The 25,045-nt window shown below is 43.9% G+C and overlaps 1 protein-coding gene across 27 annotated transcripts in view; it reads left to right on the plus strand.

Annotated features, from left to right (window-relative positions):
- The window catches only part of Clasp2 (cytoplasmic linker associated protein 2), a 182,605-nt gene extending 158,757 nt beyond the window's left edge, over positions 1 to 23,848 (plus strand). For all 27 annotated transcript variants that reach the window (XM_032910953.1, XM_032910954.1, XM_032910955.1 and 24 more), the window contains 8 exons: positions 1,076 to 1,182; positions 3,869 to 4,022; positions 7,398 to 7,626; positions 9,948 to 10,141; positions 12,429 to 12,557; positions 14,258 to 14,464; positions 19,246 to 19,362; positions 21,900 to 23,848. In XM_032910953.1, the coding sequence (XP_032766844.1) occupies positions 1,076 to 1,182; positions 3,869 to 4,022; positions 7,398 to 7,626; positions 9,948 to 10,141; positions 12,429 to 12,557; positions 14,258 to 14,464; positions 19,246 to 19,362; positions 21,900 to 21,986 (1,224 nt within the window). In that variant the 3' untranslated portion in view covers positions 21,987 to 23,848. The remainder of the gene's footprint in view (positions 1 to 1,075; positions 1,183 to 3,868; positions 4,023 to 7,397; positions 7,627 to 9,947; positions 10,142 to 12,428; positions 12,558 to 14,257; positions 14,465 to 19,245; positions 19,363 to 21,899) is intronic.
- Positions 23,849 to 25,045: the final 1,197 nt, after the last annotated feature.

A 25,045-nucleotide genomic window follows, 5' to 3' on the forward strand; every position in this document is an offset into this window, starting at 1 on the left:
TCCTCCTGGCTCCTAGATGCAGTTAACTCCTTGTCTTCCAAATAACCTGGGTTCCCCCTCCTGAAAGAGGTGAGGGCTTCCTCAGAAGCTCTCTTTACTTAGTCTGTTAGAATTACCCATATTAGAAATGTGGATATATGCAGGGTATCCTTCGAGGGCTAGAGATGGGGAACAGCCCTACCATCACTGCCGTAGAGCCCGGACCCAGCTCTGCACTGCTTACTCAGTTTACTCCAGCAGTTACCCAGCCGGAAGCCCTCTGTTCCTGCCTCACTGTTGTAAGCGTGCCATCTTCCTCTTACCCTCACCTCTGTCCTCAGAGCAGCAGTTCTGAGCAGTTTCGAGTGTGCCCTTTTTTCCTTTGCTGCCAACAGAGCAGCAGCCTCTGCACTGAGTGTCTGAGAGTGATGTCTTGTGAGTCAGAGAGAGGCACTTCCTAAGCAGAGAGGCAGTTAATTGAAGGAAAAACACATATTAATAACATGAACAGATTTTACTTCTTCAGTGTCTTTGGGAAAATCATTTTAAAAAGAGACTCAAAAGGAACTGAATTATCAATCTTTTTTTAAATTTATAGAGGCAGACACGTCTTTGTGAGTTTGCAGCCAGCCTGATCTGTATATTGAGTTCTGGGCCAGCTAGGGCTACATAATGAGTTGCTGCCTCCAAAAATAAAATAAAAGCTAGTATAAATCCTTGAGAGAAAAGATATTAATATTTGAGAGACAAAATTGGGTTAAAAACAAATGGGTATGGTGATGTACTACCTCCGTAACCTCGCACTTGCCAGGTGGAGGCAGGAGGATCAGAAGTCCAAGGCCAGTCAGGGGTACATGAGGCTGGGACGGGGCAGAGTGGGGGGGGTGAGTAAGGAGATGAGGGAGAAGACTGAGGAGGTAGGTTTCTAAATGAAGACACATTTTCTCCCAGAAACCAGACATAAGTGCACAGAGGTTTAGAAAGCTGCGTACAAAGACGGTACTTTCATAGTGTTCTCTCTCATGACTCTGCCCCTTCCTGACGACCTTGTAGTTGCATTTCCCTGGGTTGATGCTCTTTTTACTCCCACCCTCAGAGTTCCATGGGGAGTCCTTTGACGAGACCAACACCTCGGTCACCAGCCAACTGGTCCAGTCCTCTTACTTCTCCTACCAACACGTCACAGAATACGTTATCTCCAAGGTGAGATGACTGTCCAATCTCTATTCTTAGAAAGACAGAGTAACTATAATCTCAGACTTTCATCTGACTTGAAATGAACTGATTCTAACAACTGTAAGTGTATGTGAAATCTCACCCTTTAAATGGTGATATATGGGGTTGGGGATTTAGCTCAGTGGTAGAGCGCTTGCCTAGGAAGTGCAAGGCCCTGGTTCGGGTCCCCAGCTCGAAAAAAAAGAAAAAAAAAAAAAAAAAAAAAAACAAAAAAAAAAAAAACCTAAATGGTGATATATAGGATGAAAGGTATTGTCTTCTTTTCATTACCCCACTCAGTATGGATGGCGAGTATCAGTTATGGTATTAGATAGCACACTGATGACTGCTGAAAAGTCGGAGGGACTTGAACTTAGTTAGACAAAGCATAAAGAGAATAGTGAGAAGAATTAAATATATCATGAATACATTGTGACATTATATATGCTTCTCAGAAAAAATGTGACTGAGATATTGCTGCTTAATACAAAAATAAAAAAAGGTAAAATTTTCACATACATAGCTCAAATATGGATATATTGAGATTAAAGTCTCCTTTTTTTTGAATTGGGTATGTGAGTGCAGGTGCACATGGGGCAAAAGATGCATGTGGAGGTCAAGAGACAGCCTGCGGGAGCTCTCCTCCTCCTTCCACTGTGGGTTCCAGGGATCCAGCTCAGGTGTCCAGGCTTGCTCAGCAGACAGGCATCCTCACCCAGTAGGCCACCTTGCTAGCCCTAGAGTAAATTCTTGATTCATTACGTTAGTCAGTAGCCACCGTGACCCTTTTGGTAGCCTTTTGTAAAATGAGTCTTACAACATCTATTACAATTACTAGCCGGAGTTTTGTTACTGATCATACATCGTGGCTTCCTTCATCAGACTATCCATTAAAATTACAGGGTATTAAATCAGAGTTTAAGAAACTAAAATGTACCTTTGGGTTAATACATTTGTGACAGTTTTGCTGAGTAATGCTAGCCTTAGTTAAATTTAGAATTTGATCATAGAATTCATCACATTATGGTCAGTGTTCATGTATGTTCCCTGCCTGGTCCATTTTAATGACATAGGAAATAAATGCTCTTTTTTAAAGAGCATGGCTACCTGAGTTCAATCCCTAGGTCACCATGTAAAGTCCACAGAGCTTCCTCTGACCTCCTTTATCTTTTGTTCTCGACAAGCAGAAGTGGCATCTGTAAGTAAGTGAGGTACAGCTAGTTCCTTTTTCTACCGAGGGCTGCTCCCAGTGATCCCAGAACCTGTGACCTCTCCTGCTGGCCTCCAGCTGGCCATGTGTCAGAGGGTGGCTGTAAATCCTCTGCCCCGAATCCCTGAGTGTTAAGAACACTGGTACTCATTGACAAACTCCATTTGTTTCTTCTTCAACTAGTGCTGTTGCTGCTCGTTAACCACAAGGGCTTCCTGTAAAGGGCCACGTGGCAAGGATTTTAGGCTTTTAATCTAAGTAGTCTGTGACCTTCGTTCAGTTCCGCTCTTAGACTACCACAACAGTCCCAGATAGTCCCAGCATACACAGTCATGGCTGTGCTCCAGTAAAACTTCATTTATGCATACTGAAACGTGTATAACATCCACATTATAAAAACATTTATAAAATTATTTAAAACTGTAAGCTGTATTGGCAAGACAGCTCAGTAGGTAAAAGTTCATGCTGCAAAGTTTCTAATGACCTGAGTCATCGTGATCCACATGGTTGGAAGGAAAGTTTCAATTTCCAAAAGTTGTTTCACACACACACACACACACACACACACACACACACACACACACACACACACACACACACAATGTAATTTTAAGACCAGACATGGTGTTCCATGCTTTTCAGCAATCAGGAGGCAGAAGTAGGAGAATCTCTTGACTTCAAGGTTAGCATGGTATGCATAGTTCCAGGAGAGCCAGGGCTACACAGAGCAACCTTATCTATCTGTCCCCCAAAAGACTTTAAGAATAAAAAAATACAGTGTTAGCTGGCTACAGTGATATTTGCCTATAACTTTAGAACTTTGGAGGCAAGGAAAGAGACTCTTGAGTTTGAGGCCTGGCTTTGAGTTATAGAGTTAATTCTTATGTCAAAAATAGTTTTTATCTTTATAAATATCCTATACAATATCCTCAAATGTAGTTCTTTCAGCAGGGTCAAGTTTAGCTGGGCTGCCTTCAACCTGCCTGTATACTGGAGTATTCCTGAACCCCTGGCCCCCCTCCTTCTACTTCCCCAGGGCTGGCATTAGAGGAGTGCACCACCACATCCGCTCGTTTGTATTCTAAGAGTATAACTGAAAATTAGTAGCCAAATGTGGTAGCTTACATCTCTGATTCCAGCACTTTGAAGGAGGATTGCAGTGTGTTCAAGACTAGCCTGGGCTACAGTGTGAAACTCTAAAAACTAAATAGGAACTGGAGAGATGCTCTTTGGTTGAGAGCACTTGCTGACAGAGAGCCTGGGGTTGGGTCCCAGCACCCACGTGACAGCTCACGGCCATCTCTTAATTCTACTTCAGGGGATCTGATGCCGTCTTCTGACCTCCAAGGACTCTACACACACATGGTATATATACATAAATGCTGGCAAAACACTCATACACATACGTATAAAAATCAAATCAAATAATAAAGAAAGTACAAATTAATGCTATCTTCTTCACAGTGCATTTGATTACGACACAGAGAACATGAATTCTGAAGACATTTACAGCTCCCTTAGAGGTGTCACTGAGGCAATCCAGAATTTCAGCTTCAGAAGCCAGGAAGACATGAGTGAGCCACTGAAGAGGGACCCTAAGAAAGAGGATGGTGACACAGTGAGTGTTTGCATGTCCTTACCGTCTGTTACCTTCATGCCTAACATGCCACATCTCGTGAACACGCCTACATTGTAAGCTACTTTGGAGTGGGGTGGCAGGGTGTGTGTGTGCGTGTGCGTGCGTGCACACGTGTGTGCGTAGTTGTTGGTTTATTTTAAACTTTGCTTTCTGGTGTGTTCATGCAGAATTTTTTAGAAGCTAGTCTCTCTCCAAGTATTTCCTGAGTATCAGCCACCCACACACTAGTGAGTTTTAGATGTTAGATCTGTAAGAGAGCTGTGCCCTAGAGTTCTTTTTAGATTCCTAACTAAAGATGTTTACTGTGGAGTTTTGGTTTAGAATGTGCCAGAGAGGAAAGTCAAGTGTAGTTTACACTCTGGTGCCAGGGAGTGGAGGCCTCTGTCAAATGAGGAGAGTTCTGTGAACTAATAGCCAATGTAGAGGCAGCTAGGAACCAGCTTATGTGGTTGAAGATTTAGAAGAAAGCTACTGTAATTGGGGCATTAAAAAAGAAGGAGTACAGACCACAGACATCAATACGGCCCTCGGCTGCAGGGTGACAGACAGACACAGGACTCAGTTTTCTTTAAGGAGCTGGCCACTGGGACTTTGACCTTGATCCGTGGAGTAGATGGGCAATACAAAATGGACTTTTTAGTTTCATTCTTTTTTCTTGGAAGCGATTAGAAGGTAGGGGAGTAGACCTGGGAGAACTAGGAAGTGAGTGTGAAACTCCCAAATAATCAAAAGTATTAGCTTGGAAAAAAATAAGTAGGGGGGAAAAAAAAAAAAGACAGAAGTGGAAGGCAGTCGCAGCATATGAGTTAATCATTGGCCTGAACCCTGAGCCTACTAGATTATGCTTCTTAACCACACGAGTCTCATGGTAGAAGTTTATGTTTTCCCCATATTAATTGTAGTAATAGCAGTCTGCACCATCAGTTTATGTGGTCCAAACAGAATGTTATAACCTACTTATCTGACATGTGATACTCTTTGTTATTTAACTGGTTTCCTTTGCTTCGGTACATTAGTAGGTAAGTTTTCCTTCTGCCTTTTTCCTTAAGCCATCCCTTCATTCCTGTTGAGCACATATCCTGTTGCTCAGTATCCACAAGCTGCAGTATTTCAGCACAGGAAGGGCTGTGCGGCTCGAAAGGATTCCCCACCTGCCTTTTCTTTCACTTCATTTTCCCTGGACCATAAAATGGTTGTCAGAAAGTCTTACCACCCACGTCTGAGGTTCCCTGTCCTAGACCTGCATGGATTTGCTACAGCAGTAGTAAAGAATGTTATTACTTCTTTGAAAATATTATATAACCAAGGTGGTGCCTCCAGTAGCGCCAAGAGCAATGCTTGGCTTATACTGGGTGCACACAGACTACATAAAGGATGGAGGATGTGGGGACAGTTCCCAGCTGCCAGCGTGGCGTGCAGTCATTCCGTTGATGCCGAGGATTGTGTCTCTGGTGATAATACTTTGGATGTTAGTATTTGTATTAATATTGGTGTTTGGACAAGGGTGTTGATGAATCTCAACTCTATTAGCATCCTCTTTTTTTGTTTTTCGGTTTTTTTTTTTTTTTTTAAGATTTATTTATTATGTATATGATGTTCCACCTGCATGTCTGCCTGCAGGCCAGAAGAGGGCACCAGATCCCATTACAGATGGTTGTGAGCCACCATGTGGTTGCTGGGAATTGAACTCTTCCTCTGGAAGAGCAGACAGTACTCTTAACCTCTGAGCCATCTCTCCAGCCCAATTAGCATCCTCCTAAAAGTTATATTTCCCATTAAACCTTGTCCTTTGGGAAGAAAAGGGCATAGAAATAAAACCTGAAAGTTGCTACTAAAGTAGTTCATTATTCAAAGGTAGTATAGAGTGGCAATTTGGAAAAAAATGTTTTATTGATTCTTTGTTGGTTTCACATCATGCACCCCAGTCCTTCTCATCTCCCTGTTCCCTTATATCTGCCCTTTGCTCTTGCAGCGCCCCCTCCGAAATAAAACACGCACACAAACAAGTATGGAAAATGTCAAGGAACTGTAGTGTCACAGTGTGTCCTACAGTGTATCCCTCTGTCTACACATCTTCACATTAAATGGTTATCGCAGTGAGTCATTGGTCACAGTCACTATTGGATCCTCACTGGACCTCTTCCCCCATAGCATGGAGACACAGCGTCAATTGTGCTTCCATAGTGAAGGCCTCTGTGTCTTCGCTGGCATGGAGAAGCGGGTGCTAATGTCTGTTACTTGGTTGAACCACTGGCAAGGATAACATCACTGCAAGCAACACTGTGATGGTTTTCTTGCCTCTCAGCTATGGTTTCTTCAAACTTTCTCATTTTGAATATACATTGTGTTATATATTTTTATAATATGTTTGAATATATATGTTGTAACCGTGCTGGTTGCCACTAATTTCTTTTTAAAGTATTGTTACCTTTGCTTGTTTTTTTAACTTTCCTTAAAAGCCTGTGTACTTGTAGAAGCCAGAAGTGGGTGTCAGGTCTCCCTGGACCAGGAGTTACAGACAGTTGTGAGTCACCGTGTAGGTGCTGGGAACTGAACCCAGGTCTTCTAGCCTGAGCTCTTAACCATTAAGCCATTTCTCTATGGCCTTAATTTTCTTCTTTAATAAAGTTTGTTTGTTTATATGTATGAGTGTTTGCCCTGCATGCACGTGCACCATGTGCATGCATTCTTGGTGCCCATGGAGGCCAGAAGAGGCATCTGATCCCCTGAACCTAGCATCAGGTGGCTGTGAGCTACCACGTGACGATAGCAAACCGCGCTTGGGTCCTCTGCAAGAGCAGCGCACGCTCTCGTCCACTGAGCCACTTCTCCAGTCCTGTGGTTACCTTTGTTCTATTTTTATTTTTTTCTGTAATTTTTCTTAATGTATGAGTGCTCTGTCTTAATATAAACCTGCACACCAGAAGAGACCATCAGAGCCACCCGTGGTTCCTGGGAATTGAACTCAGGACCTCTGGAAGAGCAGTCAGTGCTGTTAACCACTGAGCCATCTCTCCAGCCCTTGTTATTACCATTCTTAAATAGCCTCTTGAACATTAGAGAAACATCATTTGTTAGTCCTGTTTTTAAGATTAGCTTTACTTTATTCATGTGTATGTGTGGGAATGTATTCACTATGTGGGTTCCTATAGAAGGCATTGAGTCTCCTGAAACTAGGGTTCTGGGTAGTTATATCACTTAGTTCAGGGGCTGGGAATTGAACTCAGGCGCTCTAGAAGAACAGGAAACTTCTAAGTCATCTCTCCAGCTGCCAAGAAACATCTTCTTAGAGTATGAAGGAGGTATTAGTAATGAGATAACTAACTTTCTCTGTCCTCCTCTTCCTTCCATTAGGTATGCAGTGGTCCTGGGATGTCAGATCCAAGAGCAGGAGGCGATGCCCCTGACTCCAGCCAGCCAGCTCTTGATAATAAAGCAGCTTTGCTGCACTCAGTGCCACTCCACTCCTCTCCGCGCTCCCGTGACTATAACCCATATAACTACTCAGACAGCATCAGTCCCTTCAACAAGTCCGCCCTCAAGGAAGCCATGTTTGATGATGATGCCGACCAGTTTCCTGACGGTACGTCAGGGGTTACAGTGCATTTGGAGGACTGGTTTAGTGAAACAAGTGGATCTCTTTGCTCTTTTATTGTAACTCTTTAAAGTATCCGGACTTGGGGAATGGGTCTTCGTAACTTGTTACTGAGACAAAATGTTTAACAACCTCTCCTTAAGGAGGCTTACAGTTTCAGATCAGAACCATCACAACCACAGAGGCATGGTAGAGGGAGCAGGAGGCAGCGGCTCACATGGTCCATGGTCAGGACACCCGTGAATCTCGATGCTTGCCTCACCTTCTCCTTTTTGTCACTGTGGAGCTCTGGCCTGTGGATGGTGCTCCCATATTCAGAGTGGATCTTCCTTTTCATCTAAACTTCTCTGGCCCCAAGTGTATGTTTCCATCATGATTCTAAATCTCCTCAAATTGGCAATATATTCACCTCACTTGTGGGTGTTTATTTATACTACTGAAACTGGCTTCAGTCTCAAGGTCTAATGGTTACTAATCTGCATAGCTGGTTGGATGGTTATTATTCTCTTAAGTAAATGTTCCTTGTCACCTCTGGAAAAGAATAGTTGTCATTGTACACTCTCCTCCTCCGATCACAGTAAGCAGTAAGGCACAGCCAGGAGACAGGAACCATGAAAGCACAGACTATCCCGAGTGTCTCCTTCTGATACAGAGGTAGATTTGTGAGGGTGGGTGCCAGATCCCCTGTAGCTGGGGTCTAGACAGTCGTGAGGTGCCAGTGCTCTCCCTAAGCCGTCTCTTCAGCACAGGCTTTTTACTCCAGTCCTGGGCTGGGGAGCTACTCTTGCAGAGGACTTGAATTCAGTTCCTAGCACTCACTTGGTAGTTCATAACCATTCAGAACTACAATTCCAGGGCTCTGGTACGCTCGCTCTTCTGTCCTTTCAAGCATGCATATGATACACTTGCACACGCTCAGTCAAACCTTCAGACACATGAAATAACATTTTAAGGAAGAAAAATCAGAGTTCCAGTGCTATGTGACCTTCTATGATAAATTTGAAATTCTCCCTCTCAGGGCCATACATGCTATGTATGACGTGTTCACATGTGCGTACACACACACGCACACATATACACATACACACATACACACACACACACACACTAAATAACACTTTTTTGTAAAGACATAAACTAAGCATAATTATGCATGCCTATGAAGATTTTTGGCTCTAAGTATTTATAAAATAGAAAAGACAAATCAAAATGCTTTGCCAAGACTGGAGACACGGTTCAGCTGTGAAGAACACTCACCGACTGCTCTTGCTAAGGACCCAAGCTTGGTTCCTCGCACCTACATCAGATAGCTCACCATTACCTGCAGCCCCAGCTCTAGGGAATCTGATGCCATCTTCTGTCCCCTGAATGCATTTGCACACAGCTGGCGTACGTACACACTCAGAGATGGACACACACACATACACATACCCATAGATAAAAATTGTAACTAAAACCCAGCCCCTCTTTCATAACAATTGGTCTCAATGTGACTCTGAAACATAAAGAAAATTATATTGGTCAGGTAGGATAGTAGGGTAGTATGTGCCTGTAATTCCACCAGTCATGAGGCTGAGGCAGGTGGATTTCTTGAGTTCAAGGCCACTCTGTTTTCTGTAATGAGATCCAGGACAGCCAGAACTACTTAGTGAAACCCTGTCTTGGATGGATGGATGGATGGATGGATGGATGGATGGATGGATGGATGGATGGATGGATGGATGGATGGACGACGAGTTAAAAATAAAACCTTTATTTTGACTCTTTTCTAAAATTTAAAAAGCAAACCTACTAGCTCTAATTGATAATTGCTGTCCGCTGAAGCATTCTGACCCATGGAAGGAATGATAGGATTAGATTATCAACAGTTTTGACTCCTAAACTAATTGCTTCAGAGGCAGTCAATGAATGGCTCAGCCCACGGTTGAAAGATTGCTGGAGAAGCTGACAGTGATCAAGCTGTAACCACTTAAGTCACTGGAAGTGGAGTGTGCAGACACAGCCTCCTGGGGAAGTGCTCACTCAGCAGCATTAGGGGGACAATGCAGAAGGGTGGAGAGGGGCCGTAGGAGTGACTCTCTCACTGAGGTCTGGGGACGGGTACTCCTGGGTCCTTGCTCTGTCCTCTCAAGTGTTTTTGTAGTTGAAAATGTGTAAAGCACATTGCTGATTCGGGGATGGCAACTGAAAATTAATGTTTGTTCTTGCAACCAATGATAATTGTGCCACTTTGTGTTCTAAAGTCATCGTCTCCATACCTCAGAGTCGTCCAATACAATTACAAAATTCATATTTTATCCTTTTGACAGATCTCTCCTTGGACCATTCTGACCTAGTTGCAGAGTTGTTGAAGGAGCTATCTAACCATAATGAACGCATAGAAGAAAGGAAAATTGCCCTGTATGAGCTCATGAAGCTGACCCAGGAAGAATCGTTCAGTGTTTGGGATGAACACTTCAAAACAATATTATTGTTACTGCTTGAGACCCTTGGGGATAAAGAGGTAAATTGCAGGATATATAAACTGTATTCTGCCTGCCCTGCTGAGTATTCATTTATTTCTACTTGGTGGAGGACTAGGAGTCACACCCAGGTCCTTCTCAGCCCTTGTTACCTGGCTTACCTGTTGATCAGCGTATGCATGCTGATGGCATGATGGACAGATGGACGGATGGAGCGAGTGATGGACGGATGGAGTGAGTGGTGGACGGATGGAGTGAGTGGTGGACGGATGGAGCGAGTGATGGACGGATGGAGCGGTGATGGATTTTGATGGGGAGTGGTGGGAGCGGATGGGTGAGTGGTGGATGGATGGACAGTGGTGGGCCGGATAGAGCGTAGTGATGGACAGATGGGTGAGTGGTGGACGAATGGAGCGTAGTGGTGGGCGGATGGAGCGGTGGTTTAGTGGTGGCGATGGGCAGTGGTGGGCGGATGGGCGAGTGGTGGGCGGATGGAGCGGTGGTGGGCGGATGGGCGAAGTGGTGGACGGATGGGCGGTGGTGGGCGGATGGGCGGTGGTGGGCGGATGGAGCGAGTGATGGCCGGATGGGCGAGTGGTGGGCGAATGGAGCGGTGGTGGGCGATGGGTAGTGGCGGTGGTGGGCGGATGGAGTTTGGTGGTGGGCCGGATGGGCGGTGGTGGGCGGATGGGTGGTGGTGGAGCGGATGGAGTGGTGGTGGGCCGGATGGGTGAGTGGTGGCCGGATAGAGCGGTGATGGGCCGGATGGGAGTGGTGGGGACGAATGGGCGGTGGTGGAGCCGGATGGGCGAGTGGCGAGTGGTGGACGATGAGCAAGTGGTGGACGGATGGAGTGAGTGGTGGACCGGATGGAGCGAGTGGTGGTGGCCGGATGGAGCCAGTGGTGGACGGATGGAGCGAAAGTGAGCAAATGGTAGACGATGGAGCGAGTGGTGGACGGATGGAGTGAGTGAGCGAGTGGTAGACGATGGAGCAAGTGGTGGACGGATGGAGTGAGTGAGCGAGTGGTGGACGATGGAGCAAGTGGTGGACGGATGGAGTGAGTGGTGGACGGATGGAGTGAGTGGTGGACGGATGGAGCGAGTGGTGGACGGATGGAGCGAGTGGTGGACGGATGGAGTGAGTGAGCGAGTGGTGGACGATGGAGCGAGTGGTGGAGTGACGCTTCACTGCTGGTCTCTGCATATCATTCTCACTCTGAAGTTCTGTTTCTTTCAAACATTTTTTTTTTTTTTTTTTTTTTTGGGCTGGGGGACGGACCACGGGCCTCAGGGTTGATAGGGCAAGCACTCTACCACTGAGCCAAATCCCCAACCCCTCTTTCAAACATTTTTAAGAAGTTCCTGGTACTTAGAAGGAGATATGGTAGACTGTATCCCACAGAAAAATGAGGAATACTTGTACATATTTAAATATGTTTTCAGGTGTAAGAATTCCTTTCATTATCAAATGTTATTCCTTTACTTATTTTAATCCCAGTGAAGCTGAGCACTTAGGAGGCCGAGGCAGAAGAATGGCTGCAGGTTAAGAGCAGCGTGGGTGTCAGGGCGACTACCAAGTCCTGGCAGCCATGTGCAGGACTCGCTGCAGAGCCTGTACTTTTCTGAATTTTAGCTTACAAAGCATACAATTTTTCCTTTTCCTATTTTGTCTCATTTTTGGTGCCTCACTGTAAAGTCATGGGTTTCTCTCCTCTTCTCCACCTCTTTTTTCAGTAGGTTCCAGAGATTTTAGCTTGCCTGTCCTATTTTATTTTGTTTCGTTTTTCTCTCTCAAACTCTGATAATATGGTCTTTAATATGGTCTTAAGCATCAAAAGACTAGAATCTTTCTTTTTTGAATCTGCATGTGGGACTCGAGTGCCTACTGCTCTTGAACCAGACCCACACTGAAGGCCAGACCCCTGCACTGGACCACTCACGGCTGGCTCTGACTCCAGTTCCACATGCTATGCCGCTAGCCCCTGAAGGCACCTGACTCGCATGCACAGAAACAGACTTATAATTAAAAATGAGATATTGATGGAGTAGCAAATGCCTGTAATCTCAACATTTTGCAGTTGGAGGCAGCAGGATTACAACTTTGGGGCCAGCCTGGGCTTCATTGCAACTTTAAACCCACCCTGTCTCCCAAGAACAGTAACAAAGGCAAAAGTGATTAAAGAGCTTTCAACATAGATGGTGCACTCTGCACCGTGTCCATCATACAGTGTCCCTCCTCCCAATCTTACGATGCTTACAGAAATTGAAGATGTGGAAAGATTTTGTACCATCCAAATATTAAAGCCATTTAAATGTTTCTTCTTAGCCTACAATCCGGGCCTTGGCGTTAAAAGTTTTAAAAGAAATCTTAAGGCATCAACCAGCAAGATTCAAAAACTATGCAGAGCTAACTGTCATGAAAACGTTGGAAGCACATAAAGATCCTCACAAAGAGGTGAGTGACCAGCACACTCAGCGACTGTCGCATTATGATGATGATGGGGTCACATGAGCCGTGGAAGCACTTCCCAGGAAGTACTCTGGTGGGGGGGTTAATTTTATTTATCTTGTATGTTTGCATGTTGATGTGTGTGAGCATGTCAGTCCTTTCCTTGCTCCTTTATGTGTCCTCTGGGAATTGAACTCAGGTCACCAGGCTAGTGTGACAAGCACCTCTACCTACTAAACCATCTCGTGTCCTTGGTTTTGCTTGAAGTTCACTATGCGATATAGCTGACCTCAAAGCAAATCTCTTTCCCACCCCGTTCCCACCCCGTCCCACTCCACCCGCACTTCAGTTTTCTAAGCACTGGAATTGCAGATGTCAGTGGACACTTCCAGTTAACAGTGCCCTGCTTAATCATTTCCTGTGTAAATACTTGATATTTGATACAGTGCTTGATTAAGATGTGAGCACGGGGCTGGGCAGTGGAGTCAGTCAGAAGAGTACGCATTGCACAAGGCTGAGAGCCTCAGTTTAATTCCCAGAACCCACATGAAAATGCTGAGTGTGGTAGTCTAGTCTAATCCCAGGTCCATCCCCAAGGTTGCTGATTAGCTGACCTAGCTGAATTGGCAGACTTCATGCTAATGAGAGGCTCTTTCTGAAGAAATAAGCTGGGGACTGGCAAGATGAAAACACTTGCTGCCAAGACTTATGACATGCATATGACACACACAGTAAAAGGAAAGAACCAACTCTTGCAAATTATCCTGAGACTCCCATACCCAGGGATACACACACACACACACCCCACTATAATTTAAATTTTTATTTTGGAATAGGATGGGTGACTTCTGTGGAATGTCACCATCTCTGGCCTCCACATACACATTTGTGAGCATGTGCTATATCATGTAATACGTGGAGACCAAGACCATCCCATCAAATATGTCCAGGGTAATTCATCCAATTTCACTTTCTCCGGGTTGCTTTCATTTTCTAAAAATTCACCAGCCTGCACTTTCACACAGCAATAAGAATTTGCTGTTTAAATAACAGATGAAAATAACAAATTATAATTTTTTTAAAATTTCTTTTAAAAGATTTATTATTTAAAGTACACTATAACTGTCCTCAGACACACCAGAAGAGGGCATCAGATTCCATGACAGATAGTTGTGAACCACCATGTGGTTGCTGGGATTTGAACTCAGCACCTCAGAAAGAGGTGCAGCCAGTGCCCTTAACCCCTGAGCCATCTCTCCAGCCCCACAAACTTTCATTTTTGAGTGTGAATCACCTACAAGACCTTTGTCTCTCTGACAGTTTTACTCAGTAGAATAAGAGCCGTGTAAACCTCTTGACATTCTCTTTCCATACAGAGCACAGTGGGCTCTGCTCACCATTACTGCCTGCATTTAAGAGTATTCATATTGCCGTTACATGAGATAAAGCAAAACAAATGAATGCATAAAACCATGGGACTGTTTTTGCCAACAGTGAAAGAACTTAAGGAAGAAAGACAGACAGTAGAGCCCAGTGCTGACAGCTCTAGACAGTTGCTAGTCTGATCTTAGCTCCTGTCCTGTGTTCATCTGTTTGCTGCAAGATTTTCAGTGCAAACCCAAAGTATCAAGTCATGTTAAATGCTTAAGGAAATCTGTGCTTAGGATTTACATTTTTCTCCTAGCTGGCTTTCCCTTTCGTTCTAGGTGGTGAGGTCTGCTGAGGAAGCTGCCTCCGTGTTGGCTACTTCCATTAGTCCAGAGCAGTGCATCAAAGTGCTTTGTCCAATCATACAGACTGCTGACTACCCAATTAATCTGGCTGCAATCAAAATGCAAACAAAAGTGATAGAGAGAGTGTCCAAGGAGACCCTTAATCTGCTCTTACCAGAGATCATGCCAGGTCTAATACAGGTAAGCTGCAAGGCTCAGACACGTAGCCAGGATGTGTGTGGCCTTCAGTTATTCTACATGGGTTTCAGGCAACACTAGTTGCACAATCAAGTCTGCAGTGCTCAAGACAAAGATGTTGCTTTGCGGGTGTAGGTGGGTCGGTTTACCTATGGTACAAAATAGGTATCTTAAAGGTGCTACATATCTATCTCTGCAGTACAGGATTTGCTGGTGTTAAATATGTAGCGGAGTGTTGCATAGCCATCACTACTGTTCATGGTCACAACTGCTCGTCATTCTACACTAGAATTCTGTACCTACTAAAGAGTAAAGTACAGTTCTTCTAACCTCCATCCAGGTCCCAGTATCTTTATTGTTTCTGATTATTATAGATTTTTCATATATGTAAAAACCACAAATATTTGTCCTCTTAATAATTTGTAGTTTCATTAATTTTATACCAGATTTTTACTCCATCTTTTAGGAATTTCCATGTTTATCCATCATTAAAGTAAATGTTTGGGTTCTGCTTTTCTTTCCGCTCTTTATTACTGTAACTATTACAGTACTGGTGTCCATCGACCAACAGAAATCTATTGCCACATTTATCTTGAAAGTGATGATACTGATTAACACCACGGATGTGCTATGACCATGACTTTGTCACTTATCCCAAGCAGATAAACGTTTTAGCAAAAATGGGATATATTTTGCAGTATAGCCACATACTGTAAAACTTTAATATTCTAAAATGTAAGTTTAGCAGCTGAATAGTACCACATAGTGTATATATGAGTCTTTTTAAAAGACAATCGGTAGTTTATTCTCTTGCATTTATAGTGCTTTATTTTCTACTTTACCCGAGCTTTATTGCTCACGGTGTTTGCACAGGGCTGTGTGTGCTTTGGTAGTAAGCACGGCCTGTACATGGTATGTAAACTTTATACACAGCGAGTGCTGAAGTAACATTTCTTCAATGAAGCCTTGGGATGTGCAGCTGTTATTTGCCCAGAGCTCTGCAGCTCCGGGTTCCTTCGCTTGCTTACTTGTTTGTTTGTTGGTGGTTTTGAGAGACAGGGTTTTACTCAGTAGCTCCATGCTGACCTCAAACTTGTAGCTGTCTTCCTACCTCAGATTCCCAAGTGCTGGGATTATTGGCTTGTACCTAAATCTATAGGTATGTGCCTCAATTCTGATTAGTTCGATGCAAAGCCTTATGATACATAACTACTGAGAACCAATCAGAAGAGCACAAGAACTGTGGAGTGAATTGAAATTAGAGTTTGTGTATTACAAACCTTTAAAGTTAGAGTATATAGGTAGTAGGGCTAGAACAAAGAGCAATAGCAGTGCATAGCATTTGACTATCTGTGCATGATTCACCCAGAAATTATCCCCGCAGCAGCCAGGATTGCAGGGAGGGGGGGAGGGGATATGATTGAATGAATGAATGGACAGACACAGTGGTAAATACCTTTAAATCCCAACACTTGGGAGGTAGAATTATGTTCATCTCCATGAATTCCTGGCTGGCTTGAGAATAGGAGAACAATTAGCTAGATAGTGGTGGCACATGTGCAGAGACAGAGGCAGAGACAGGCAGGTTTTGAGGCCAGCCTGGTCTACCGGGTTTCAGGACAGCCAGGGCTACACAGAGAAACCCTGACTCAAAAAACAAAACAAAAACAAGAAAAGAATGGGAGACAAAAATTATAAATTCGTATCTGGTAACAGTCAGAACATATGTAAAGGTATAATCTAACTTAACAATAAGAGAATGTTTTCAATGGACAAAGGACATTTCTAGGACATTTCGGTAGACAAGATACACAAGTAAAACAGCCAGCAAACAAGTGGAAAAGTTGGTTCTCATTAGCCCTTATGGAAATGCTCATCAAAAACACAGTGGGAGGCAGGGGGGAGGGTGGGGTAGCATAGAGAGAGCTCAGTGGTTATAACAGTGCACGGCTTCCCCTACTCACCCACCCCCATACACACACACTCTTTAATTATTATTCTGTGTATATAAGTGTTCTGTGATTGCATACATCTGTGCACCACATGTGTGCTGATGTCTGTGGAAGTCAGAGGCCTTGGATCCTTGGTAACTGGTGTTTTAGATGTTTGTAAGTTACCATGTGGATGCTGAAAACAGGGCCCAGGTCCTCTGGAAGAACAGCCAGTGCTCTTAACCACTAAGCCATCTCTCCAGCCCCTCTTGCAGAGGACCCAAATTCAGTTCTCAGCACCCATATCAAATTGCTCATTACCACCTGTAACTCCAGCTCCAAAAGGATCCAATACTCTCTCTGGCTGCGACAGGAGCTGCATTCCTGGGTACAAACTCCTACTTAAACACACATCCACGGAATTAGAAATAAAAGTAAACTGAGAAAGGATGGAAGGAACAAAGCAGCCACAGTGAAGGGCTGGTAAAATGACTCGGTGTGTAAGGCACAAGCCAGAGGACCCGAGAGCCCACATCAAAGTAGGAGAGATCCTGCTCTAAAACCTTGTTGTAGTTTGAGTAGTGGCCCTGAAGATACCTGATTCTACTGTAACTTATAGATGCTACCTTTTATGAATACTGTTTGCCAGTATTCATAAAATAGTGAGGCATGCTGAGGGTGAAGCAGCCCTGGGTCTTTACACTGCTCTCCACCTGCAGTCATAGGTCTCATAGTTGGGCGAGGCCAAGAGAGTTATACACATCACAGACAGGATGGAGATGACAGTGAATGGAGACAGACTCGCATGCAGTGGCCTGTAAGACAGGGAATTTGAGGTTTAGATTAAGCGGTCACAGAGAAAGACCTCCCGATCATAGCTCTGATGCCATGCCTCTAAGTTCCTTCACAGGTTTCCCCAACCAGAATGAACCCATACCTCATGCAGCTCCCCAGCTGGCCCTGCCTACCGCCCCCTCCTCTTCCTCCCTCCTCCTCTTACTTCATGTGTTCTTGTTTTGACTTTTGAAACAGGATCTTACTATATATCTCTGCTGTCCTAGAACTCAGCCATCTCTCTAGCACCTTGTCCATCCTTTTTGAGATTGAATTTCATATAGCCCACACTGGCCTTGAACTTGCTATAGAGTTTAGGGTGACCTTGAACTTGTGATCCTCCTGCCCTCTGCCTTCTCAGTGCTGAGACTAAAGTCGGGGGCCACCATACCTGTTTTTTGCAGCGCTTGGCACCACATCCCAGGTCTTGTGTGACCTAGACAAGCACAGCCCCAGCTGAGCTTCCTCCTCACCCCATCTTCTCCAGGGTCCCCTAGCTTTCCTCCTTCTTTAGCTTCCCATTTATTTCTTCGCAAAGTATTTTCTGAGTTTCGTTCTTCACCCAGCTCTCTCCTGACCATGGGGTTCAGGAGCTCTTCTGGAAGGGTCCTTTATGTCTCATGGCTCAGCATTGTTCGCCTGCTCACATGGCAAGCCTTCAGCATTCGAATGTCAATGCAGTACTGTTCGAGGGTTTCTTACAGTTGGAAAGTCACCTGGTAGGAGGTGGTAGGAAGAACTAAACAGCACTTAGGTCTGAGTGTGCCACTCAGTGGACCTGAATTCATTCAGAGAAAACAAGCCTAAATTTACAGTACTATAGTGTAGTAAAGTCAGGGTTATGCTAAATGGATAAAATTAATTCATATTATATAAAGATTATACAAATTGAATATTTATGCCTTTATTATGAAGAATTTCTTTTAAAGAAATTGATAATTTTACTGTCCTTTTAGATAATATGACTTTAGTAGAGACGGACTCATAGCTTGGTAAAGTGTTCATGTATACGTAGTTAATACCTCCTGTTTTGCCCACCCATGGGATTTAATATTTCATGAATAAATGCCTAGGCTAGAAGCTTTGCTTCTTCCTGACCAACTCATAATTTAATTGTCCATTTATTCTATTCTAAATCATGCCATGTGGCTGGTCCTTAGTTCATGATACTTCTTCTATGTCTGGGGTGAATCTTCCATAGCTAACTCAAATTCAGAACACATACACACACCCTGCCCCTGCCTCCCCAATGTCCCATCTTCTATCACTGCCTCAGCAAATTGGCCAATAGCTTTTTTTCTTTTTTCTTTTTCTTTTTTTTTTTTTTTGGACAGGTGATGCTTCCATAAAATAAGTTAAAGGATTCATTGTATATATATATTTAGATAATTGATTTCATATTCATGAATAGGATTTCTGTGGACTCTGGGAGAGAATAAGGGTGTATCCAAGCATAAGGGAAGTACATTATCTAGACTTTGTGAAGGTAATTTAAAGAATGGGGCAAGCTGGGTGGTGGTGGTATAGCCCTCTAGTCCCAGCGGAGGCAGAGGTAAACATATCTGTGAGTTCAAGGCCAGCCTGGTCTACCGAGTGAGTTCCAGGACAGCCAGGGTTATACAGAGAAACTCTGTTGAGAGATGGGAGACTCAGGGTAGGGGGAAGGGTGGGGGTGACAGGGAGGGCTGGGGCTAGGTTACAGAAAGGCCTTGACTACCAAACCACAGCATCTGATAGCTCCTTACTAAGTGAAGAGCCTTCACTCCTCCAGAGCTAATGCTAAAAAGGTTCTCTGGAGAGTCTTACAAATGGGGTGGGAAAGGGGCAGGTGCAGACCTGTAATTTCTAAGAAAGGAGGTGATAAGAACACTGGTGGAGTGTGAGATGGATAGAGAAGAAAACTGTACCATTCCTTGTCTGAAGGGTGGAAAGTTGGTGCAGGTGAGAATACATTCATGTTAGACTCTCTTCTGGCCTTCCTAAACTGTCAAAGACACTAACATAACCTCTCTTCCTCAGGGTTATGATAATTCAGAAAGCAGTGTCCGGAAAGCTTGTGTCTTCTGCCTGGTAGCTGTCCATGCGGTAATTGGTGATGAACTAAAGCCACATCTCAGTCAACTCACGGGTAGTAAAGTAAGTCACCCTGAGCTCTCACGCTAGCAGCCATGACACTCTGGAACTTACTTCTCTTTGCACATTACAGGGTAAACCTATTACCCAGCTCTCAAACTTCACCGAGCCTTCTTTTGCCTTTATTTCTCCAGCTGCCTTTTAGCCCTTTCTGCTCCTAAAGAGCTACAATCACTGACACCAACAGAGATGGGGATGATTGGGAGATGACAGCAGTTTCCCACTCCCACACTTAAATCCTGAGGAACCACACACACACAACCCCCAGACTGTTCCATTAAGAAAAGATTGTTGGGGGTTGGGGATTTAGCTCAGTGGTAGAGCGCGCAAGGCCCTGGGTTCGGTCCCCAGCTCCGAAAAAAAGAAAAAGAAAAAAAAAAAGAAAAGATTGTTGTAGTTATTCACAAATTACTTTATAGCTCCCAAAATGTACAACACTTGAAGCTTTGAGTTTCTTGTTTTGGTTTGTTTTGTTTGGGGGCTTTTTGTTTTCTGAGATGGAGTCTCACACTATAGTGCTGTTGATATCGTCCGTGGCTGTGTCTGTGACAGACAGGACTTTATAACTTACCTCCTAGCTCAAAGCCACCTGTCTTGCCCTGGAGAGCCTCTCTCTGGCCAAGAACTTGGCTGTTTTTTAAGCCTTCTCCCATACCACCACTGAAGAGACTGCCAGAGTGTCCTCCACCAATGCTACCCCAGCGTGGCCCGTAGTTTAATGGGGTTGGCCATTGTATTTTTGAGACTGATTAGAGGGCCCACCACCAACATAACAACCAGAACTTCATATTGCTGTCCTTCACTACCATAACCACCCCTACTCCTGTAACCAGGACCACTGCAACAGTGGCCACCATCACCTCTCCTGTAGCACCTGTGCAGCCACCTCCATTACTGTAGCTTCCTGTCCCACTGAAAATTCCACCATGGCCAAAATTACCTCTTACCCCAAAAAATGTCCAACACAGCCCAGAGTATCCAGGTCCACCTCCACGGTCTCCTTGTGATCCAGCAGACCACATCTCTTACACCGGAAGACCCTTTGTGCTTACAGTTTATACTCATTAGGATTCCTAAGCAGAATTTTTACCAACTGTCTCATCATTACAATTCAGAAAAACAAATTTTTTTCCTTTTTCTACTGGGTCCTAACTTTGTGTTTCAATTTTGCCATATTTCTCAAGGTAACCACCCCCCCACCCCCCCACCCAGTTATCTGTCACACGCCCACATTCTCTTCACTGATAAGTGGGTGCTGTGACTGTATGTATGCCCATCAGCCTGGTGTGACCGAGTACACATTGCTGCCTACCCTCTGCACCCAAGCAGAGCCCCTGGAACGCTTTGTGTGGTCCCCACACTACTGTCTCTCAGTATGTTTCGTTAAACTGTCGTCTGCAGTTCTGCAGCCGCTCTGCTTCCTGTGGATCGTGGCCTTCGCTTTCAAGCTCTGAGGCTTGATACTTGGAGGCCAGTCTAGGCTACATAGCAAATTACAGGCCAGGCTAAACTACAGCCAAGACCCTGACCCACAAGCAGACCGACAGTGATCAAACACTCTACTCCTCTTCTCTCCAGCTTTGCTGTCTTGTCTTGTTTGGGGAATCAGGGAAAGAGCAAGTCTTCAGTGGTCAGACTCCCAGTGCAAGCTGCCCTTGGGTTGCAGCAGTCACGCTGTCGTCTTTGAGTGCTGGGTTACAGGTGTAAGCCACCACTCCCCCAGCTCCTTCTGTGGTTTTACTGTGACCCAGATTAACATGCAACTTTGACTTGGTATCTTAAACTAAAATTTTCTGGTTAATCCTAAAGACTTAAAAAAAAAAAATAAAGTCTGTTTGTCTTATTGTATTCAGATTACCAGAGCTGGGGCTGGAGAGACGGCTCAGTGGTTAAGAGCACTGACTGCTCTTCCAGAGGTCCTGAGTTCAATTCTCAGCAACCACATGGTGACTCACAACCATCTGTAATGGGGTCTGATGCCCTCTTCTGGTGTGTCTGAGACAGCTACAGTGTACTTACCATAGATAAATAAATCTTTAAAAAAAAAAAAAAAAAAAAAAAATTACCAGAGCTTTGGAACTGCTCTGGCCTACAGGATGAGAAGGAAGTACAGTGGTTGGATTATAGCTGAGGACAACGGACTGCAGACGTTTACCTGCATGTAGAGTTTTCCCAGACCCTAACAATTGTCATCACTGTGATCGGATTTATATTCTAAGTTGCAAAAAGCCAAAATAAAAATAGACATGGGGTAAGGCATGAAACTCAGTTGCAGACTGCTTGCCTCACATATTTGAAGCCCTGTGTTCAGACCCCAGCATCACACAAACTGAGCAGGGTGGTGCACACCTGTAAACTAGCTGAACCCAGAGGGTCAGGCAGTGGCGTCATCATCAGGCACACGGCCGATTGAGGACAGCATGGTCGCTGTCTCTGAGCACACCTCCTTCAGATCTCATAGGTGCACATAGGATTCCTTATGAGTATATTACTATAATGAGAGCACTTTGTTCAAATGGTCATATCACTTTGATCTGCAGATGAAGCTGCTGAACCTTTACATCAAACGTGCACAGACGGGCTCTGCAGGAGCCGACCCCACTACTGATTTTTCTGGACAGAGTTAGTGCTGCACATGAGCCTCCCAGGTCTCTGAAAGGACAACTGCCTGCCCTCCTCAAGGAAAGGAAACTCAAGTACAGCTTTGGGACTCAGCTACGGTTTCCCAGTTCTAGCCTTTTGTTTCGTTCTGTTTTGTATTTTCTGTAACAGAGGGTGTCCTCAGTCTGCATGTAACTTTATGATAGTTATTCCAAGTTCAGGAGAAGCAGTATTAACATCAGTTGATCAGTACAAAGTAATTTTTTAATCTAATTCACCATTTCACATGTTTGTACTTCTTTGTCTTCCCATTAACCTTTGCCAGTGTTATGATTGTATAAATTTTTTAAAATGCTGGTTAAACAGGAATGCTTAAAGCTTTAAAAGTTTAACAGTCTAAACTTTTTTTGCCTTTATTCAACTGCAGAAGAATATTTTTATTGCTACTTTTGTTCCGTATCATGTCCTATGCTAGAAATACTGACAATAATGTGAGACAAAGCAGGGCTACTTGGAACTCCAGCCAGACTCTGTTGATGTGGCGGTGTACATGTCGTTAGCTGCGACTTCTTTGGGATGACCTCAAAGAGAAATGTCATAGAATCAGCCAGTTCTGTAAGACTGATAGTGTCTGTTGGTTCTTGATCTTGCCACCTTTATTTAAAGCCGTGTCCCTTCTTTTACCACGAAAGAAAGCTGCACCCAATCACCTGCCTCGGCTTCCGTGGGGATTAGTACAGTGCCGGGTTTGGTTGCCGAGCCTTTGGTTTATCTTTGTTGTGAATGATGCTTTTTGTTGTATTTATTAATATCAAATTCACTTATGAATAGACTTGATAATGGAAACAGATGAAAAAAAATCAAGTGCATGTGTGTCTTTGACTGTTCTGTTTCTCATTTGATAAATTAATTATTGACATGGGAGTCACCAGCACCTTCTTGTTGAATGGTGGAACCTGGTTTCCTTTGACCATGAAATTGTCTCATAAAAGCACGATCCTGACGAGAGAGAAGACGGTGCCGAGCCCCCTGTCCATGGCTCACACTCTACCTCTTCAGGGCTGACCCTTTAACCAACCCGCTGCCTGGAGTGTCTTGGAAAACTACTTCAAAGGTGATGTTTTGTTACTTTTTAACATTTTTTTAATCACCTCTGCTAACGTTATTTTCATGTGCAGCCAACTTTCAAATATCACCAGTTTGGGTGAAAGGCCAAATTAGGTCATTTGGAACCAGGATACTATTGATTTCTCATCTTGACTTTGGTTTTGTTTTGTTTTTTTTGAATCCTAACATGAGGTGAATGTGACTGGAAAGCAGATGGCTGGGGGAGCAGTTTGCTGTTGTTACAGAGCTGCCTGTACTTCGTTCAGCTGGAAAAATGTAGAAATGTATGTAAAGGGCGTGAGCGGAGAGAACTGGATGGGTGATTGGTCGGAGAAGCTTTTCCTTTCCTTCCTTTTTGTTCTGTTTTAGCAGCAAGAAAAGATATTACTCCATCCCCTCTCCCCTACTGTAACAGTTTTGTTTTCTACTGTTAATGACATTGTGTATTTATAGTTCTATGCTTACCGTTGTGCATATACTGGCAATAAAACTGTACATAACATTACTTGAAAACCTTAACCATGTAGCTCAGCTCTTTCTCTCACTGTGTAACAAAGATATGGGTTCTTCTGTAAACATGAAACTTCTTGGACCAGTTACGTCCCCTGAGTTTTGTACATGCATTTGAGTTGCAAAGATCAGGCCTAGCAACTACAATACAATATATGTAAGTATGGGTTTCCTACAGCTAGGGCATTGAACTCTGCTCAGTAGTGTTTTGTATTCAGTGTATTTCATAATCATTTTGAACCAGTATATTGATTTGGCTTGTGCTTTAAAATATTTTAATTCCTGTTGACAGCTGAGTGACGTAAGCCTTGAGCCCTAGACTGTGTAGAAGAGCAGCAGAGTTTATTGTTTCCAAATGGAAGCCAACATAACAGTGGGGTGGTGGTGCACACCTTTAATCTCAGCATTGGGAGTAGAGACACATGGATCTGAGTTGAGATCAGCCTGGTCTACAGAGTAAATTTCAGGATAGCCAGGGCGACACAGAGAAATCCTGCCTCAAAAAAAGAAAAAGAAAAGAAAGAAAGAAAGATGGATGGAAGGAAGGAAGGGAAAAACATGAAAATTGTATAATTTGGGGGATGGATATGGATGAATAGCAGAGCCCTTGCCTAGTGTGCACAGGGCGTGGGTTCAGTCCCCAGAGCCACAGACAAGTAAAAATTAAAAAAAAAAAAACTTTCATAATTTCAAGTTGATACGACTGAAAAAGTTATTGATATTGAGATCACTTTGTACAGTATATGTCTACTTTGTTCATTTCAGAAGCATACTTAGATATCAACTGTTAAAAATGTCATAAAGCTACTGTTCAAATGTCTTTAGCTGAAGAACTGGCTCGGCAGTTGAGAGTGCTTGCTCTTTGTATTAAACGATATATAGAAAGGGGATTTACTAGGATGACTTACAGGCTGTGGTCCAGCTACTCCAGCGGTGGCTGCCTATGATTGGAAGGTCCCAAGAATCCAGTGGTCGGTCGTTCATTCCTGTGAGGCTAGTGTCTCAGCTGGTCTTCAGTATATGCTGGGATCTGGAAGAAGTGTAAACTTGCTCGGTCTGGAAAGCAAGCAGGGATGAGCAAGAACTTCCTTCTTCCATGCCTCTCTATATGTTTCCAGCAAAAGGCATGGTCTTCCCACCTCAAAAGATCTAAAGATATGTCTTCCTATTTCAAAAGATCTAGATTAGAAATGGATCTTTGTATATACTTCAAATTAAACAAAATTCCCTCATGAGCGAGTCCCTTTGGGTGTTTTGATTCCTGATGCAGTCAAGTTGACAACCTAGATAGCCATCACACTCTTCCAAAGGACCTAAGAGTTCACTTCCCAGCATCCCCTTCGGATGTTTCATAACCCTCTGTAACTTCAGCTTCTGAGGACCCAATACTCTCTTCCCACAGCCACCCACACATGTATATGCATACAAACAACACAAATAAATAAAAATAAAACTTTTTTCTAAGTCT

This window comes from Rattus rattus, chromosome 8 (genome assembly GCF_011064425.1).
Source record: "Rattus rattus isolate New Zealand chromosome 8, Rrattus_CSIRO_v1, whole genome shotgun sequence".
In the NCBI taxonomy this organism is placed as follows: domain Eukaryota; kingdom Metazoa; phylum Chordata; class Mammalia; order Rodentia; family Muridae; genus Rattus; species Rattus rattus.